The following is a 21,968-nucleotide window of genomic DNA, read 5'->3' on the forward strand; positions in this document are numbered from 1 at the left end:
GTTCTTATGGCCTCGGACAGTGGACTCATCTCTGTGCTTGTTCTGTTAGACCTCAGTGCTGCTTTTGATACTGTTGACCATAAAATTTTATTACAGAGATTAGAGCATGCCATAGGTATTAAAGGCACTGCGCTGCGGTGGTTTGAATCATATTTGTCTAATAGATTGCAATTTGTTCATGTAAATGGGGAATCTTCTTCACAGACTAAAGTTAATTATGGAGTTCCACAAGGTTCTGTGCTAGGACAAATTTTATTCACTTTATACATGCTTCCCTTAGGCAGTATTATTAGACGGTATTGCTTAAATTTTCATTGTTACACAGATGATACCCAGCTTTATCTATCCATGAAGCCAGAGGACACACACCAATTAGCTAAACTGCAGGATTGTCTTACAGACATAAAGACATGGATGACCTCTAATTTCCTGCTTTTAAACTCAGATAAAACTGAAGTTATTGTACTTGGCCCCACAAATCTTAGAAACATGGTGTCTAACCAGATCCTTACTCTGGATGGCATTACCCTGACCTCTAGTAATACTGTGAGAAATCTTGGAGTCATTTTTGATCAGGATATGTCATATTAAACAAATATGTAGGACTGCTTTTTTGAATTTACGCAATATCTCTAAAATTAGAAAGGTCTTGTCTCAGAGTGATGCTGAAAAACTAATTCATGCATTTATTTCCTCTAGGCTGGACTATTGTAATTCATTATTATCAGGTTGTCCTAAAAGATCCCTAAAAAGCCTTCAGTTAATTCAAATGCTGCAGCTAGAGTACTAACGGGGACTAGAAGGAGAGAGCATATCTCACCCATATTGGCCTCTCTTCATTGGCTTCCTGTTAATTCTAGAATAGAATTTAAAATTCTTCTTCTTACTTATAAGGTTTTGAATAATCAGGTCCCTTCTTATCTTAGGGACCTCATAGTACCATATCACCCCAACAGAGCGCTTCGCTCTCAGACTGCAGGCTTACTTGTAGTTCCTAGGGTTTGTAAGAGTAGAATGGGAGGCAGAGCCTTCAGCTTTCAGGCTCCTCTCCTGTGGAACCAGCTCCCAATTCAGATCAGGGAGACAGACACCCTCTCTACTTTTAAGATTAGGCTTAAAACTTTCCTTTTTGCTAAAGCTTATAGTTAGGGCTGGATCAGGTGACCCTGAACCATTCCTTAGTTATGCTGCTATAGACGTAGACTGCTGGGGGGTTCCCATGATGCACTGTTTCTTTCTCTTTTTGCTCTGTATGCACCACTCTGCATTTAGTCACTAGTGATCGATCTCTGCTCCCCTCCACAGCATGTCTTTTTCCTGGTTCTCTCCCTTAGCCCGAACCAGTCCCAGCAGAAGACTGCCCCTCCCTGAGCCTGGTTCTGCTGGAGGTTTCTTCCTGTTAAAAGGGAGTTTTTCCTTCCCACTGTAGCCAAGTGCTTGCTCACAGGGGGTCGTTTTGACCGTTGGGTTTTACATAATTATTGTATGGCCTTGCCTTACAATATAAAGCGCCTTGGGGCAACTGTTTGTTGTGATTTGGCGCTATATAAAAAAAAAATTGATTGATTGGTGAATTCAGCATAAGTGGAAAGAAGACTGACACAACTGTTCCAGGGTTGAAGAAAAAAGACAGCAGCTTGGTGGTTATCTTTTTATCTCTCTCTGTCTCTCTCTTTCTCTCTGTCTCTCGCATTCTCTGTCTCTCTCTCTTCCTCTCGCTCTCTCTTTCTCTTCAAGGACATACGGTGGAGCTGTTTGCTGTCCCCGCTGACAGAACACGAGCAGTTTGTAAATATGATGTTGTGCTTTCAGACCACAGCAAACTCCGCTCAAATCCAGCAGCAGGAACACCAGGTTTGCATTCCTTTTGCACACTTCATCTTTCAACTCTGTTATTCCAAGAATGCCTGACCAAAGTTCACCCGTGTGTGACCCCTTGCTTGGTCACACGCGTTTTCTCTTCCTCATTTTCTCCCACAGCGGGTTGTCTCCCCCCAAGCGGCTCTACCATGATTAAGAACATGTAAGAAATAAAGCCTTCATTGGCTTGTTCTTATAGCCACTAACTTGCCAGGTCCTCTAAAGGAGGACATATATGTGTTGTTGTAGTGCTATAAATCAGTTTTTCTTTCTCATAAGAGCTGGGACTCTCCTAAGGTCACCAGGTCAGTATCCCTGAAGTTGCAAGGCTTGTTTTCTGCTTTGAGACCCTTTGTGGAGGATTATTAGAAATCTAACTATCTTATATCTAAAGTAAGCACTAATTAAATTACAGTGTGTTACTTAAAGTCTGTACTTCGCATGTACAGCTACATAGTGCTGTGCAGCTCAGCCCAAAGTTATAGCACTTACATTTTCCTTTAGAAAAACTCTCGCATCCACATTTGGTTTTAACCAAAGCGTATTCCATGTGACATCAGTGACCCTATGGCCTTGGCGGACGTTTGCGCTCTCCAAGTGCTTCTACTTCTGTTATAGATTTACCTATACCAACAAAATTGTTATGTGTCGGACGCAACTCGGAGAACCGACCAGCGTTTGAAGGACCCAGTATGAAATAAGCAGAGCACGGTACAAAGGCTAACTGAATTTAATACATAACAGTGATAATATAATAACAAAAGGTGCGGCCTGGCGTGGTGCGCTCCCAGCAGCGCTAACGGTCCGGAGCCAGAAGCTGTTTCGGACCCAAGGACCCCGCCGACACCCCCCAGGTGGCCGCAACAACCGAGTCTGTGAAAGAAGGAACCATTATGTGAGTCCACACTCTACACACAGAACACTTAAAAGTGTACAAACAGCAAACACTTCCTGGCTTGATTACTGATCAGCTTCCCAACCTGCAGGCATGGAACAATCAGTTCACAAAACTCCACTGCAGTGAAAGCTGATACATGACTAACAAACAGCTCAATACAATAAGGTGTGAGGGACACCACATTTACTGACTGTATAACTGTTAGTCACAAAATCTAACGTACCTCAGGAAGTGTGCTGACGAGCGTGAAACCTGACCCCCTCCTCTTTCACAGAACCTGGACGTTCTCAGCATCCGCTGCTGATGAGATGGCTCCCGAGACGACGATCTCACCCGTCTGGTCACAAGGTCGAGTCTCTGGCAACTACACACTGTGCACTCCAGTCTTAAATGCCAACATGTTCCAATCCATCCAGATGCACCACAGCTGTGAGTCCTGACGAGTCGCAGGTGATCAGGGTGAGGTCCTGACAGCCTCAGCAACACAGCCACTCAGTCCCAAACGCACGCCACCTGGGAGGAAAACCAAAAGACAGAAACAAACCGGCAGCCAGGCCCCCCCAGCCATATAACAGTACCCCACCCTCACGGGAAGCCTCCCGGCGACCACACACACCTGGCCCAGGAGAAACACCCCCCTCCAGGGACCATGGGTGGAAACCGTGTCCGCGTTCATCCTCCAACAGACTGGTTGAACTGGCTGCATCTTTGCCCTTGTTTCTGACAGTCTCTTAGCACAGGTGTGGCCAGGAGTTCCTACACCTGTGCGGTCAGCCCCTATCCAAACATGTGTAATTAGTCATAAAACAAAACACAAACAACCAAAACACCCCCCCCCCCCCCCCCCCCCCCCCCCCCCCAGAGGACCGTTCCATCAAACCCCAGGGAAGGGGAGAAAAGAAAAACAACCCAAACTTGAGCTCACAAACAAAAATGCTACAACACCCCCCCCTCCTCCCCCCCAAACGACATGTAGGGACCAACACCCCCCAGAGGGCCTCCCGCCAGCTCCAGGAGTAATAACCACGACCGAGGTCCCTCTGGGATCCAACGTCACCCACGGGGACTACCAGCGCCTCCCAGAGGACCACTCGTCAACCCCAGGAGACGCCTCCCCTCATGACCAATGGACCCAGCACCGGCCGTCCATGGCTAGATGGGCCTACAGCCCTTTCCCCCCCAGAGGACACCACAGTCAAACCCTGAGGGCGGAAACTGGGGGGGGGAAAACAAAAAGATACCCCAAACCCCCCCCCTCCCCTCCCGGGTGCAGAGGCTACCTGGGAAACGCCCAGCACAACCCAACTGCACCCCTCCAGCAATGCCGACACCACGGCACAACCCGGCTGGAGTCAGAGGAGAAGAGAGGGCCATAACAAAAAACAAAGAAGAGAAAAACAACCCAAGTACCACCCCATCACCCCCCAGGGGACCTTTCCATCTAACCCTGGGGAAGTGAAACAAAAAAAAAATAAAAGGAAAAACAAACAGACCAACACACAGTTGTTTGGGTCCCCTTTTTTTTTTTTTCTTTTTTTTTTTTTTCTTTTTTCGTTCGTTTTCAGACAGGCTGCAGGGTCACAACCCCAGACAAATAGTGGAAAACAAAAAATAAATCCCACACAAAAACCAACTCAAACAACACCCACACAAAATGAACTAACACAAAACAATCAGTGAGTTATACCGTCAAGCTCAACCAAATGGAACACACCTGTTCCTACTCAAGAGCTTGACGGTAACGTGATTCAGTCACCACAAGGGGGAGCCAGAGTGCTAAAACAAAAAAAACCCCTTTGGCGACAGAAAAAACAAACGAGCTGCTTTTATGTGCGCAGCTGAGTGCAACACACAACCCAAAATGTGCTCAACTAAATAACGCCGGAGCTGAAACAACAGACGCAGTAGTTACCTTTGTCCGGGGAAACGGGGCTACGACTGTAACACAGGAAGCCCAGCGACCCGTGCTAACAGAGCTCCGCCGTGCGCGTGAACCCATTACAAACGACACTCTTGCAAGCTCCACGTTTTAAACCTCTTATCCGGTCGGAGTGTGACGCGAAGCCGTCGCCAGTCACACTCCACCACGACCCACGGATAAGGCACAACACAGGAACACGGCTGCAAGAGAGCACAAATCAGTATCCAGTAATGGGTTCTCAACACGCACCTTCCGGGCGGAGAGCCCGCAACTGATCCGGATAACCACTGAACGTCTGCTGCCGCCTTCCCGGCGCGTTACCGTCTCTGCTACCGCGGGTCCGTGATGTTTGGCCAGAGGACTACTGTTATGTGTCGGACGCAACTCGAGGAACCGACCAGCGTTTGAAGGACCCCAGTATGAAATAAGCAGAGCACGGTACAAAGGCTAACTGAATTTAATACATAACAGTGATAATATAATAACAAAAGGTGCGGCCTGGCGTGGTGCGCTCCCAGCAGCGCTAACGGTCCGGAGCCAGAAGCTGTTTCGGACCCAAGGACCCCGCCGACACCCCCCAGGTGGCCGCAACAACCGAGTCTGTGAAAGAAGGAACATTATGTGAGTCCACACTCTACACACAGAACACTTAAAGGTGTACAAACAGCAAACACTTCCTGGCTTGATTACTGATCAGCTTCCCAACCTGCAGGCATGGAACAATCAGTCACAAACTTCACTGCAGTGAAAGCTGATACATGACTAACAAACAGCTCAATACAATAAGGTGTGAGGGACACCACATTTACTGACTGTATAACTGTTAGTCACAAAATCTAACGTACCTCAGGACGTGTGCTGACGAGCGTGAAACCTCACCCCCTCCTCTTTCACAGACTGTGCATCAAACCTGGACGTTCTCAGCATCCGCTGCTGATGAGATGGCTCCCGAGACGACGATCTCACCCGTCTGGTCACAAGGTCGAGTCTCTGGCAACTACACACTGTGCACTCCAGTCTTAAATGCCAACATGTTCCAATCCATCCAGATGCACCACAGCTGTGAGTCCTGACGAGTCGCAGGTGATCAGGGTGAGGTCCTGACAGCCTCAGCAACACAGCCACTCAGTCCCAAACGCACGCCACCTGGGAGGAAACCAAAAGACAGAAACAACCCGGCAGCCAGGCCCCCCCAGCCATATAACAAAAATTGGATGGAGGTTCCAAGTTTATGCCTGTTTTTCTATTTTCCAATTATCAGTTGGAAACCAAGTACCAGAAAGCAATGACAAATTATAACAAGTGCTCTGTGAAAATTATCCAAAAAACAATTCAGAAAAGAATTAAAAAAAAATGAAAAAAAACCTGACAACACCACAAAAAAAAAACTTCTATTCAAGTGCATGAACTAAATACACACTCCTGACATTTGATCACATCTAATTTAGCTTATGAAAAGCCACTTCTAACAGAACTTTTACCTTGAATATGTTTCCAAGGCAAAAATTTGTGGAATTGGAAACTAGTTGTGGCGGAGCACAGTAGTCTACTAGGAGATGAACATCATGTCAATCTCACAAAAATTCTCATATGGCAATCTGGCTAACGTTTCAGCAAGAATTAATGGCTTATGAGGTGAAAAAAGTGTTGAAGAGTCAAGACAACTGAAAGCACAGTAAGTTTCAACATATGGACTTTGCTGTAAAACACAGGATGGTCCTTTTATTGTCTCTCTCTTATTTTGTCAGCTCACAGTAACGGTACAGGGAGATGTACCCGAAATAATGGCCCTCTCATGAGGTAAACGAGTCTCTGCCCACACAGACAAAATCTAGTCACTCCAGCTCCGTAATGCAGTCCTCTGCAAGGACTCTAAAATCCCACGTCACTTGTATTTACCAAAGGATAAAAGGTTTGCTTGCCTACATTTTAAACCTGTAAAACAGTTCCTATTTAAGAGGGTAGGGCTGCCTACACTTACAGTCATTGTTTAACCCAGAGGCATGTTTCCATGTGTGATGCTGCTTAGTTTCAATACAAACAAGGAACTGATGGAGCTTCATGGTTGTGGAGCTGATTTCCAGACAGGATTTTAGCATCTCTGCTGCTACCCCATGGATGCTATAATTAGCTGAACAGAGCTCCCCTGATATTTAAGAGGATGACCTGCTTAAATTTGGAGTCAGAGTATTAATCATCATCTGTCTTGTTTTGGTGGATGAAAGAATATTTCTCTGAAATACATCAAATTCAAAATATTTTCACCATCAGCTATAGCAGCTTCATTTGTGCATACAGTTATTAAAGAGGTTATATAGTGCAAGATCTGTTTTTAGCTTCATGTTACAGTTATGCATTATTGAGGTTTCATGATAAACTTGTTAACGTGCCACAGTTTTATGCAACAAAAGTCCCTATCTGGAGTCCTGATGGCACAATGGGCCCATCTCCACTGCAAGAACTTGGAGGCCACAGGGGGGAGCATCACCTTTGCACGTGTCTCCACAGCAGGGACTACCCTAGTTTGCAAAGCCATTATACAGGGTCAGAAAAGTTCCTGCCCATAAGGAGGACCGTGAAAATCTACAGCAGCTGACCTGTATACTCGCATAATTAGATATACAGCAGAAAAGTGCCAAGAGGAAAGATAAGCAACAATGCAAGTTTCTGAGCAACCGCAACAATAAAAGTGGCTCAAACTGCAAAACCAATGGAATGCTGCACCACAGATCTCATGCTGCAGCGCCATAAAGACAAAAGGCTCACTGTTTTTTTTGTATTTATTTATTTATTGTGTAGCTAAGGGTTTCAATGGATCGCCGATAGTATAGAGACCCATAACATGATAAACAAGGAGGCTTCAATTCTCGAGTCCGCTTTATTCTACACTTCTCTCCACGTCAATCTAACCACCCACACTACATACAGCACTTCCACACTAAGCCTTCAAAATAAAAGCTGAAGACACATACATTGGTGACCGCCTATAACAGGAACTCAGCATCACTCCAAGAAGCAAGTCTGTAAAAACTGGTTCCTTCCCTCTCCTCCACCAAAAAGAAACATCCCTGTTTCAACACAGTCACAGAAGAAGTGCAAAACAAAAAACACAGACACAAAAAAGTACCAATGAGGCAGATACCCCAGGCCTGCCCAACCTTCCTCAACCTGTACTCCCACATGTATATATAGCAGAAAAACATACCTCAGTACTCAAACAGAGTGCACATCAATCTGCAAACCCCAAAACAAACAATATTATAACACAAAATCTTGACAATAACATTATGCATAGTCCCCAAGAAAGTATTATGCAGTGGTGCCATGCATTGCCACACCCACCACAATACAGACCTGCCATGGGTCCTGGATGGCAACCGTCCAGGAAGACAACTGGTCTATCCCCACCTCCCAACAGTAACCATCTATAGCCCTCAGCCAAGTGAGACATCTGCTCTTTTTTTTTAAAGATATTTAGGTGTACCTTAGTATACACTTGTAGAGTTCAACCTTAGATTTGGAATGTATAATAGAAGATATACCTTACTGTCTTTGGCCTTCTCTAGCTGCTGGTATCCTCAACACTGAGGTACCTACATGCTGGATGATGCCCAGAGAAATGCGCCACATGGCCAAGCTGCTGCAGTTAATGTTTCCTCATAATGCAGGTGATGCTCCTCATCTGAGTCTCCTTGCCATGGAATCCTCTCGAAATAAATAATTTACCTCCAATAAAAATTTTGTGTAAATTTAGGATACACCACAGAAATACAGGTAAGATTTTGACAATTGTGTGGGAACATGGAAGGGGAGTGCATATTTTAAGAAACCAGGTGACCTATATTTGCTTAATGAAAATGTGTATTATATTATTATATGATCTCTTTGCAAATGTGTGTGACTGAATCCAAAAGAAGGCTACTGTTTTCAAAGTGGATTTTTCCACCCACTATTTACATTTTCAGCCAAGCACAGAATCAGAAAAACATGACCTCCCCAAGTGGTTTTAATGATTCCTTGAGCAAGCCTCATGTTGCACTTTGTCAGAATTTACATTTGATTATGCGCAACGCTGCATAATTTAAGCCAATCATAATGTCTCCCACTTCTTTTTGAAGCTCCTGCACCCCTGATGTTAGCCCCTGTCTCTCCATGTGTCCCTGTGCATCCCAGGGTAATGAGCCCATGCACGCAAAGCAGGACCAGTGCTACACGGATGCTAAGAGAAACGTGAATCACTGAGTTACCCACAGGAGAAAACACATGCTGTCACCACTGCGAGCAATGAGACTGATGAGCGCAGTCACTATCCTTTCACACAATACTATACATTATTAATGCTGTTTAATGGCCTTGTGCAAAATGTGTGTGTGTGTGTGTGTGTGTGCGTGTGCATGGACAATAGCTCAGTGACTCATAAGCTATGATAACGGAGTATTCTCTGAACAAACACACGCTGCACATTGAGCTCATGTGAACAAAACCTAACTGTGCCAGGTCACAGTGTGCATCATGTCTGACAACAACAGTAATGATTCGAGGGATATTGATGGTGAAAAACAATTATTTTAGGCACAAGTAGATGCAGCAGCAGCCACAAAGTGGTTGATTAATTTATTTGAAGCCCAAGAATTTTTTTTCTTTCTTTCTTAGCTCCATTTTGCCTGTCGGTCAGTTAATTTGTTGGTACCATTACATTTTGTTTTGCAGATCAAATTCCAGCAGTGCACCCAGAAAATTTTAGCATGATCGTTCAAAATACAATGGACCAATTTTTCAGGAAATCTGGCTGAGAGACAACGCATGGTGCAAAGAAAAACCCATTAAAATTTGATGTAGCTCTGGAACCATCGGTGGATCCATAAAAACATAATTAACTTTAATGAACATCACAAGTTGGACCATTTTCAGTATTTTTGTCAATTTCTCATCAAGTCATACATAGTACACCTCATAAATAAAACCTGCATTCACTGAAAGGGTGAAATGAATTGTAAACGTTGTCTTGCTACTTTCATACCAAATACAGTCCATATAAGAAGTGACTTGAACCAAAAGGCCACTTCCTCAACCCAAAGGGTGCCTCTAAAGTTGAGAATAGCGACAGTGAGTCAAGACAAATCGAAGGATTCTCCACCTTGAAGACCAAGTTCTGGACCATGGAGTTGTGCTGTGAAAATCTAGATTAAAAACACACCTTTTCTTGGCTGCCTACAACTTTTGATGTTGAGAAATGTACTTTTTACTAGCTTGTGATAGTGTGGTGTGGTTTGTGAAGCACTTTGTTCTTGTTAAAGCATTATTATTATTATTATTATATGATAAACAACAAGTAGATAGTCCAACAGATCTCCATTCAACATTCAACAACAAAGTCATGAAGGACAGTGGCCAGATACTGGAATGCAAGTAGTTTATCTTACATGTCTTTGTAAAATGCCAGTGAGAAAGCAAGGAGAAATACAAAATATTACAAAAATCAGCCTACAAGTGGTTCTGCCTATAGTTAAAGGAAGTTGTTGAGAAGAACATACAAACTGATCTGAAAAGACGTGTAAGGACATCATGAGATTCTAGGACAGAAACTCGACTCTGAAGAACAAACTATTAAGTAAGTGTGGAGATGAAGTTGTGGGAGGAATTATAAATGCAGAAAGAATAATTCCCAAGCAACGTGAAAGAACCTAAAAGTGCAAATAAGATAATGGCAGAAATAAGTGAAAGGAAGTGAAGCAAAAGTACCAGTCATCTATGGAGTGGAGGAATTTAAAGGATACTGGAAAAGGGCAGCACGGTGGCTTAGTGGTTAGTATTGGTGCCTCACAGCAAGAAGGTCTTGGAGTCAGTTCCCCCCTGTGGCCTTTCTGTGTGGAGTTTGTATGTTCCCCCTGTGTTTGTGTGGGTTCCCTCCGGGTGCTCCGGCTTCCTTCCACATCCAAAGACATGCAGGCTCAACTGTCAAACCTCAGATTCAGGAGGAGTTACATAGGGTGCTTCCTGTTTGTGGAATGGTGGATTGGCTCTTGAACCTCATGTGGATGTTTGAGGGTATTTGGGAGTATGCCCAACCAGCCAACATGTTGGGGGGGGGGGGGGGGGGGGTGATGCGGGAATATGGGGTAACCAGACATCTGCATTGTCCAATCCATTCTCTATACTGAAGTGGAGAAGTTCAAGTATCTCAGGGGCTTGTTCACAAGTGGGGGTAAGTTGGAGTATGAGATCAACAGAATGGGAGATAGGGCTGTATCTGACACTGTACCAGACTGTTGTGGTGAAGTAAGACTAGTCGATTTATGCTCTGATTCTCCCCTATGGTCATGAGCTTTGGTTAAGCGCCTTGTGTGAAGCACCTTGAGGCAGCGTTGTTGTGATTTGGCACTATAGAAATTAAATGAATTGAATTGAATGGGTTAGTGACCCAAAGAACAAGTTCCCCAATACAAGTGGTGGAAATAAGGTTCCTGCATTGGGTAGCTGAGCTTACACTCAAGAACAGGGTGCGAAGATTGAGTCTCCGGGAGGGACTCTGAGTAGAGTCGCTGCTTCTTCACATCAAAAGTTGCCAGCTGAGGTGGTTCAGGCATCTAGTGAAGAACATGCACTTGCACAATTGAAAGATGATTTATGAAAATCAGTTTAGGAGTTATGGGACTGAAATGAGACAGTCAAAGAAAATGAACTGGACATTATCACACTAACAGAAGAACAATCCAGGACTCACAATTGGAGTCCACTTTGTGACCATTTGATTTCATATGTGATGTATCAATCAAAATATGTAAAAAAAAAAAAAAAAAATGAATGAGAAGTGTTACAATCAAATTGTTACAAAGTGTTACAAAAAATATTCCATTCAGAATGGAATGGAATATTTTTAGAAAAAAAATGTGATGAAGGCATAGAACAAGCCTGTAATTATAATGATGGGCAGGAAAATAAAAATCAGTTTTCCATCAGACAAAAATACATCAGAAATCATTATGAGGAAAACCTTTTTCAGACAAGGTTATAAAAACAAAAGAAATTTAATAGAAATACAAATAAAGTGAAGAAACACAATAGGAAGCTCAGCAGGGAATTTGAACATACTCTTACACAGTAAAAACCAAAACCAATCCCAGAGCAATATGGTGTTATATTAATTCTAAATCTGGAGTTATCATGGCAATCTCTGTTGGAAAGATAGCACAACAAAGGCAGCATCAAATCAAGAAAAACCTGAGAACTAAAGTAAATTTTCGCCAGTGTTTTGTTACAGATGAAACAGGTGTATTGTAAATTCAAAACTCAAAGAACCAGAAAGTCAGCAAACAGAGGGTCGAACATCTCTTAAAGCCTTTGACATAACAGTGAATCTAGAATGAATCTAAGCGCTTCACATTTTCAACATGTTGTTTATACTTCTTCCAAAATGGAGTAATTCCTTTTTCCCTAAAATTCTACTCACAACACCCCATAATGACAACATGAAAAAGGTTGCTTTTTTATTTTTGAAAATTTATTTAAAAAAACTAAGAAATCACATGTACATAAGTATTCACAGCCTTTGATCAATACTTTGTACATGCACCTTTGACATCAACTGACTTTTGCCTTTTATTCAGGTCTTCTTGAATATGATGCCCCAAGCCTGGTGCACCCATCTTTGGGCAGTTTTGCTCATTCCTCTTTGCAGCACCTCTCAAGCTCCACTGGGTTGGATGAGGAGTGTCAGTGCACAGTCATTTTCAGATCTGTCCAGAGATGTTCAATCGGATTCAGGTCTGGGCTCTGACTGGGCCACTCTAGGACATTCACAGAGTTGTCCTGAAGCCATTCCTTTGATATCTTGGCTGTGTGCTTAGGGTCACTGTCCTGCCAAAAGATGAACTGTTGCCCGACTCTGAGGTCAAGAGCGCTCTGGAGAAGGTTTCCATTTAGGATGGCTCTGTACATTGCTGCATCCATCTTCCCCTAAATCCTGACTAGTCTCCCAGTTCCTGCTGCTGAAAAACATACCCATAGCATGATGCTGCCACCACCATGCTTCACTGTAGGTTTCCTCCAAACATGACACCTGGCATTCACGCCAAAGAGTTCAATCTTTGTCTCATGAGACCAGAGAATTTTGTTTCTCATGGTCTCAGAGTCCTTCAGGTGCCTTTTAGCAAACTCCAGGTGGGCTGCTATGGTGCCTTTTACTAAGGAGTGGCTTCTATCTGGCCACTCTACCATACAGGCCTGATTGGTGGATTGCTGCAGAGATGGTTGTCCTTCTGGATGATTCTCCTCTCTCCACAGAGGAATGCTGGAGCCATGACAGAGTGATCTTCGGGTTCTTGGTCACCTCCCTGACTAAGTCCCTTCATCCCGATCGCTCAGTTTAGACAGGTGGCCAGCTCTAGGAAGAGTCCTGGTTGATCAGAACGTCTTCTATTTACGAATGATGGAGGCCACTATGCTCATTGGGTGCTTCAAATCAGCAGAAATGTTTCTGTACCCTTCCCCAAACTTGTGTCTTGTCACAATCCTGTCTTGGCGGTCTACAGACAATTCCTTTGACTTTGTGCTTGGTTTGTGCTCTGACATGTACTGTCAACTGTGGGACCTTATATGTAGACAGGTGTGTGACTTTCCAAATTATGTCCAGTCAACTGAATTCACCCCAGGTGGATTAAGGTGTAGAAACATCTCAAGGATGTTCAGTGGAAACAGGATGCACCTGAGCTCAATTTTGAGCTTCATGACAAACGCTGTAAATACTTATGTACATGTGATTTCTCACTTTTTATTATTATTATTAAAAATAAATTTGCAAAAATCTAAAAAAAACTTTTCACATTGTCATTATGGGGTATTGTGTGTAGAATTTTGGGGGAAAAAAAGTCATCCATTATGGAATAAAGCTGTAACATAACAAGCTGTGGAAACAGAGAAGTGCTGTGAATACTTTCCAGATGGGCTGTAAATAATGTCAGCAGAGGCCAGAATTGTGTGCTCTCATTTCCCAGGTATAAACAGTATTGAATGCATTACCTAAAAATAAATTAAACACGGATCAAAATAACTTTACAAACATGAATATGATACTGACAGTAAACAAGATCGGGGATCTGTGCTGTAGAATGTAGCAGCTGTGACGTTCTTAGCACAACTATCAAAGTGCAGAACTGTGCAAAAACTGCATGGGATGAGGAGCAGATGCTCAGCAGTTTAGTTCCATCAGGGCCGCACCAGACGGATGAGCGGAAGTCAAATAATTCTCTGTTAATCGTTCTCTGACAGTCTGAATGAGGATGGCAGGATTTCCACCACGGTGCTTTTTGCTGGCAGGCAGACTGAGTGGTTCATGTCAATGTGAGCAATCCAAACCACACAGAGCCATTCCATTTCACAACAGGACATGCTGACAGGCAAGACAAAGTTTGTACATCAACAAAAAGAGTGACAAACCTGTCATAGTCCTGACAGATCTCCCCCACCGCTATCAGAGCCTTCAGGTACTCGTTGGGCTGGTACGGGTTGATGTAGTGCAACGAGCAGCTGTTCCTGGGGTCACCGTTAGAGGCTGTGAAGTCAATGGCCACCTGGCAAAAAGAATTACACAATGTGTAAAAGTAATATGGGTTAGTAAACTGCTGATGTTAATTATTTAAAATGACTTATTTGGCTGAGTCGTTCTGTAAGAGCGAGTGGACTGCCATGCACATTACTGTGGAGAGGAGGACCTCTCAGCGCTCTTTACACCCCACACAGATTAAAGAAGTTCACATGTGCCGTACATCTAAGCAGCTATTTTAACAAGGAAGAACTGCATGTACCACAGCAGTCCCTCACGATTAATATTCATTGCTTCTGTTATCCAGCTGGAAAGTGAGAAGGAGCTGCGGAGGGCAGACCACAGGACAGGAGTTCATGAAGGCTGGAATTAATTTCAAAAAGCTGCCTGCAAAATTATCTGTATTTATAATTTTCAAAAACTCAGAGGATGTTTTAAAGATTTTTTTTTTTAAATAACAACAAATCCTCTTTTAGAATGTTGCATTTAATCATAACAAACAGCACTATGCGCACCAATTTCAATTTATTTCATTTTATACAGCGCCAAAATCACACAACGCTGCCTCAAGGCGCTTCACACAAGCAAGGTCTAACCTTACCAACCCCTAATGCAAACACAGTAGAAAGGAAAAACTCCCACTGATGATACGGATGAAGAAGCCTCAAGCAGACCAGACTCAGAGGGGTGACCCACTGCTTAGGCCATTCTGCACCAGCAGAGAAAAACCATGCTGCAATTTTCAATGCTTAAATAAGCCAGCTTCAAAATGCTAAAACTTGAATAGTCACTTGAGGCTGGCTGCAAAAATGAGCCACTCCCCATAGACCTCAATGTTAAAATGTTCAACTTTACAGCAGAAATACATACTGTGTATCCAGAAGGTATTCACACCGCTGTGTGCCGACACTCCCCATCCAACCTGATGGAGTTTGAGAGGTGCTGCAAAGAGGAATGGGCAATTCTGACCAAGATAGGTGCACCAGTTTGTGGCATCATATTCAAGAAGATCTGAGGCTGTAATTGCTGCCAAAGGTGCATCAACAAAGTATTGAGCAAATGGTCTAAATACTTACGTACATGTGATTTCTAAGTTTTGTTTATATATATACAGTGGTCCCTCGCTACAACGCGGTTCACCTTTTGCTGCCTCGCAGTTTTGCGGATTTTTTTAGTCCAATTTTGCATGCTTTTTTTTTTTTAACAGCGCATTGTGTTCTGCATCCTCATCAAGCAGGCCGTTTGTGAAGGGAGAGCATGTGCATTGTGTTCTGCGTGTCTGTTTATAAGAATCTTCTCGCCCAGAAGAAAAAAGAGTGCCAACAACTACCTGCACCGAGGTGTCACTCAGTGGAAAAAGACGCAACAGCGGAGCGGCGCCAGGACAAGAGGCGTGGTCAGAGGAACTGTGAAAAGTTACTATTAATAATTCTTATGTGTCCACCTCGTAGGTTGATCATTAAAAATTAAACTAATTCATTAGTTCTAAAAGCCATCATAATTATTTATAGGAAAATGTTCTATTTTTATTTCTCAAACAATGTTTGGGCCTGAAAACAGATTGGTCTTATTTTCTACTAAGGTTTGAACTTTGAGAGTGTTTACACACGAGAGAAAAGTGAGAAAATGTTCATGCCTGTTTGAGAAAAGTGTATAAAGTGTGTAGTGAGGGGTTTTACAGCCTTAAAACGTCCATAATAATTGTAAAAAATAACGCTGACTACTTTGCGGATTTTGCCTATTACGGGTTATTTTTAGAACGTAACTCCCGCAATAAATGAGGGACCACTGTGTGTATATATATATATATATATCCATCCATCCATCCATTTTCTTCCGCTTTATCCGGAGTTGGGTTGCGGGGGCAGCAGCTCAAGCAAAGCTGCCCAGATCTCCCGATCCACACACACCAGCTCCTCCGGGGGAACCCCAAGGCGTTCCCAAGCCAGCCGAGAGACGTAGTCCCTCCAGCGTGTCCTGGGTCTTCCCCGGGGCCTCCATCCATTGGGACATGCCCAGAACACCTCTCCAGCGAGGCGTCCAGGGGGCATCCGGAAAAGATGCCCGAGCCATCTCAACTGGCTCCTTTCGACGTGGAGGAGCAGCGGCTCAACTCCGAGCTCCTCCCGAGTGACCGAGCTCCTCACCCTATCTCTAAGGGAGCGCCCAGCCACCCTGCAGAGAAAACTCATCTCGGCCGCTTGTACTTGTGATCTCATTCTTTCGGTCATGAGCCAAATCTCATGACCATAGGTGAGGATCGGAAACGTAGATCAATCGGTAAATCGAGAGCTTGTGCCCCCCTACTCAGCTCTCTCTTCACCACGACGGTCCGATACAGCACTGAAGGTCGTGATTTGACGAAGCCAACAGAACCACATCGTCCGCAAACAGCAGAGACGAGATTCTGTGGTCCCCAAACCAGACCCCCTCTACACCCTTGCTGCGCCTAGAAATTCTGTCCATAAAGATAATGAACAGAACTGGTGACAAAGGTTTGACTTACTAACGGCAATGCGAACCAAGCTCCTGCCGCAGTCGTACAAGACCGGGTATCCCTTAGCAAAGGACCCCGGACCACGTACTCCCGGAGCACCTCCCAACAGGGTGCCCCGAGGGACACGGTTAACTGCCTTCTCCAGATCCCACAAAGCACATGTGGACTGGTTGGGCGAACTCCCATGAACCCTCGAGCACCCGATGGAGCGTGTAGAGCTGGTCCAGTATGCAGCGACCAGGACGAAAACCACACTGCTCCTCCTGAATCCGAGGTTTGACTATCGGTCGAATTCTCCTCTCCAGTACCCTGTAATAGACCTTACCGGGGAGGTGAGGAGTGTGATCCCCCTGTAGTTGAACACACCCCTCCAGTCCCCCTTCTTAAACAGAGGAACCATCACCCCGGTCCTGCCAATCCAGAGGCACTGTCCCCAACCGCCACACGATGTTGCCGAGGCTGTCAGCCAAGACAGTCCCACAACATCCAGAGACTTAAGGTACTCAGGACGGATTTCATCCACCCCAGGAGTCTTGCCACAGAGGAGCTTTCTAGCCACCTTGGTGACTTTGGCCTGGGTAATGGATGAGTCTGCCTCTGAGTCCCCAGTCCCTGCTTCCTCTTCGGAAGACGTGACGATGGGATTGAGGAGATCCTCGAAGTATTCCTTCCACCGCCCAACAACATCCCCAGTCAGGGTCAACACCTCCCCACCTGCACCGTAGACAGTGCTGGTGGAGAGATGCTTCCGCCTCTGAGGCATTCGGACGGTTTGCCAGAATTTCTTCGAGGCCGACCTGATAGTCCTCCTCCATGGCCTCCTTGAACTCCTCTCAGACCCACGTTTTGCCTCTGCAACCACACGGGCTGCGACCACGCTTGGCCTGCCGGTACCTGTCAGCTGCCTCCGGGGTCCCACCTACCAACAAAGACAAGTAGGACTCCTTCTTCAGCTTGACAGCATCCCTTACTTCCGGCATCCACCACCGGGTTCAGGGATTGCCGCCGCGACAGGCACCAGAGACCTTGTGACCACAGCTACGAGCAGCTGCATCGACAATGGAGGTGGAGAACATGGTCCACTCGGGACTCTATGTCTCCAACCTCCCCCCGGGATCTGGGAGAAGCTCTCCCGGAGGTGGGAGTTGAAGACCTCGCTGACAGAGGGTTCCGCCAGTGTTCCCAGCAGACCCTCACGATACGTTTGGGCCTGCCAGGTCTGACCAGCTTCCCTCCCCTCCCAGCGGATCCAACTCACACCAGGTGGTGATTGGTCGACAGCTCAGCCCCTCTCTTCACTCGAGTGTCCAAGACATGTGGCCGAAGGTCAGATGATACGACTACAACGTCGATCATCAACCTCCAGCTCAGGGTGTCCTGGTGCCACGTGCACTTATGGACACACCTTGTGCTCGAACATGGTGTTCGTTGATGGACAAACTGTGACTAGCACAGAAGTCCAACAACTGATCACCACTCGGGTTCAGATCAGGGAGGCCGTTCTTCCTGATCACCCCCCTCCAGGGTCTCACTGTCGCCGCCCATGTGGGCATTGAAATCCCCCAGGAGAACAACGGAGTCCCCAGTCGGAGAGCTATCTAGTACCCCCTCCCCGGGACTCCATGAAGGTTAGGTACTCTGCACTAGCCGCTTGGCCCGTAGGCCGAGACAAGAGTGAGAGGGGACCTGTCCCCGACCCGAAGGCGTAGGGATGCGACCCTTTCGTTCTCTGGAGTGAACTCCAACACATGGCGACTGAGCTGGGGAGCAAATGCAATGCAACCCCAGCTCTCCACCTCTCCCCGTGGGCAAGCCAGAAAAGTGGAGCGTCCACCCCTCTCCAGGAGTTGGGTACCTGAGCCCAAGCCTGTGCGTGGAGGTGAGCCCAACTATCTCTAGTCAGTATATCTCAACCTCCCGCACAAGCTCACGCTCTCCCCCCCCGGTGAGGTGACATTCCACATCCAAACAGCCAGGGGCTGTGAGCACGGACCGGGGCCCCGGGCCACCCGCCTCGGCCGCCACCACTCCTCTCTGCACCTGACCCCCATGGCCCCCTCTGCAGGTGGTGAACCCACAGGAGGGCGGGCCCCACGTCGCTCTTTCGGGGTGAGCCCAAGCCGGCCCCATGGGCTAAGGCCCAACCACCATGTGCTCGCGCGCGAGCCCAAACCCCCGGCCTGGCTCCAAGGTGGGGCCCGGCTCTGCCATACCGGGTGGACGTCTCGGTCCTTGATGTTTTTTTACTGTCATGGGAGCTTCTGAACTGCCCTTAGTCCTGAACCCATCACCCTAGGACCTGTTTGCCTGGGAGACCCTACAAGGGGCACAAAGCCCCCGACAACATAGCTCCTAGGATCATCTGGGTACTTAACTCCCCCACCACAATAAGGTGGCAGCTAGAGGGGAGTATACGAGGTCTGTTAGAAAAGTATCCGACCTTTTTATTTTTTTCAAAAACCACTATGGATTTGAATCACGTGTGATTGCATCAGCCAAGCTTGAACCTTCGTGCGCATGCGTGAGTTTTTTCATGCCTGTCGGTTGCGTCATTCGCCTGTGAGCAGGCTTTGTGTGAGCAGTGGTCCACCCCTCTCGTCGGATTTTTGTTGCGAATAAATGTCTGAACGATTTGAAGCTTGCTGCATCAATTTTTTTCCAGAAACTGTGAGAGACCTCCAGGTGGTAACCATTCGGAAAATTCAAATGGCTTTGAGGGACGATTTTATGGGATTACACAGATTAAGGGTGCTCCAGCTGGTTTAAAGACCGCCCACAGCTGCTGAGAGCGCGCCGCGCTCCGAGCGCCAATTGACAGGCTGAAACAACCAGATCATTTCCAACGTGAAGGCTTGTTGATCCGGGGACGTCGTCTGACTTACACAAAAATGGCAGGAGACGTGGACATCAGTACTTTTTCGGCACATTCCACTGTTACAGGGAGTTTTTTTCATGGAAAGAAAAGCGGGAGGGATGCGCCACCGTGCCGTTCATGGCGCGGCACAAAACCACCTCCGTGTTGGTCTCACAGGAAGGCTTTGAGATGGCTTTCAGACGGCTGTCGGTGGGTTTTCAGTCGTGTGACTAACCGAGAAATTGTGGATGAGCCTGGACATGCCAGAACATGTCCCGTGAGGCTTCATGATGGCGTTGCTTTGCGCCATGCGGCTCCACTGCGACGCGTGGAATTCCTCCGCACATCTGTCTCAATGTGCCGAAAAAGTGCTGATGGTCCATGTCTTCCGCATTCCTGTGCTAGTCAGAGGACGTCCCGGATAAACACAGCGTCCAGTTTGGAAATGAAAGGCACATTCCACTGTTACAGGAGTTTTTGTCATGGAAAGAGGAGCGGAGGAATTCTGCGTGTTGCGGCGGTGCCGCATGGCGGTAAAGCAACGCCGTGATGAAGCCTCACAGGACATGTTTCTGGCATGTCCAGGCTCATCCACAATTTCTCGGTTAGTCACACAACTGAAAACCCACTGACAGCCGTCTGAAAGCCATCTCAAAGCCGTCCTGTGAGACCAACACGGAGGTGGTTTTGTGCCGTGCCATGAACGGCACGGTGGCACATCCGTCTGCTTTTCTTTCCATGAAAAAAACTCCTGTAACAGTAGAATGTGCCGAAAAGTACTGATGTCCAGTCTCCTGCCATTTTTTGTGTAAGTCAGACGACGTCCCAGACAACAAAGCCTTCCGTTGGAAATGATCTGGTTGTTTCAGCCTGCGATCGGCACTCGGAGCGGTGGCACGCTCTCAGCAGCTGTGGGCGGTCTTTAAACCGGCTGGAGCACTCCTTAATCTGTGTAATCCCCATAAAATCGTCCCTCAAAGCCATTTGAATTTTTCGAAATGGTACCACCTGGAGGTCTCTCACAGTTTCTGGAAAAAATGATCAGCAAGCTCCAAATCGTTTCAGACATTATCGTATAAAAATCTGACGAGAGGGAGTGGATCACTGCTCACACAAAGCCTGCTCACAGGCGAATGACACAAACGGACAGGCGTGAAAAAAACTCACGCATGCGCACGAAGGTTCAAGCTTGGCGATGCAATCACACATGATTCAATCCATTTGCAAAAAATTCTAAAACAAACTTTTTTGATGTTGTCTTAGGGGGTGTTGTGATTGGGAATTTAAGGAAAAATGAATTTACCTCCATTTTGGAATAAAGCTGTAACATAACAAAATATGAAAAAAGTGAAGTGCTGTGAATACGTGGTCTGTCCATAAATTAACGGTCCTTTTTATTTTTTTTTTTAAACTATATGGATTTCATTCATATGTTTTTACGTCAGACATGCTTGAACCCTCATGCGCATGCGTGAGTTTTTCCATGCCTGTCAGTGACGTCATTCGCCTGTGAGCATGCCTTGTGGAAGGAGTGGTCCCGCCCCCCTCGTCGGATTTTCATTGTCTGGAAATGGCGGAATGAAAACGACTTTTTTTTCATCAGAATTTTTCAGAAGCTGTTAGAGACTGGCACCTAAAACCATTCGAAAAATTTATCTGGCTTTCAGTGAAAATTTTACGGGCTTCACAGAGAATAAGGACTTTAACTACAGCTTTAAGGACCCCTTTAAGGACTGCAGGTGCGCCGCGCTGCGATCTGCGACGATGCGGCACAAACCACTGGATCATTTCTAAGCTGATGGCTCTGTGGATACGAGACCGTCGTGTGCTCTTTCTCTGGTTATCACAAGACCTGGACATCAGCCATTTTCTGGCAGATTTCACTTTTAACAAGAGATTTTGTCATGGAAAGCCACGCAGAGGCTTCGCGCATCATGACCGATTCGCTGATGAAGCGAGACAAAGGAACACCTCCGTTTCGGAGTGTTAGAGGACAAGTTGGGACATGTCCAGCTCTCCACAAGTTCTTTATACTCACTCGACTGGTAAGCACTGAAAGCCGAGATAGACATGTCCTCTAACACTCCGAAACGGAGGTGTTCCTTTGTCTTAATTAGAAAATTAGAAATGCAAGACTAAACTACACCCATTGTAAACACCCACATTGTATAAAAAGTGCTGTATGACCCATTTTCTGGGCCTTTCACAAGATGGACACTGTCTGTGAGGGTCCTGGTCCGGTTTTCATCGTGACCTTTAATAAATCCAAAATGAGGAATAAAATGGTTTGGTTCTTGGAAAGGGGCAGTAAATTACATAAAGAACCAGGCAGAAATTACACTACTATGTGCAGGGTCCAGGCTGCCACCCACTAGCAGTACCTGCCAGCTGATCTGA

General features: G+C 45.9%; 1 protein-coding gene across 1 annotated transcript in view; it reads right to left on the reverse strand.

Moving 5' to 3' along the window:
- Positions 1–21,968, reverse strand: part of cpne7 (copine VII) — a 195,920-nt gene that overhangs the window by 88,269 nt on the left and 85,683 nt on the right. Inside the window, 1 exon segment of the mRNA XM_034190465.1 lies at positions 14,115–14,248. Within this exon segment, the coding sequence (XP_034046356.1) occupies positions 14,115–14,248 (134 nt within the window).

Source organism: Thalassophryne amazonica, chromosome 2 (genome assembly GCF_902500255.1).
Source record: "Thalassophryne amazonica chromosome 2, fThaAma1.1, whole genome shotgun sequence".
In the NCBI taxonomy this organism is placed as follows: Eukaryota; Metazoa; Chordata; class Actinopteri; order Batrachoidiformes; family Batrachoididae; genus Thalassophryne; species Thalassophryne amazonica.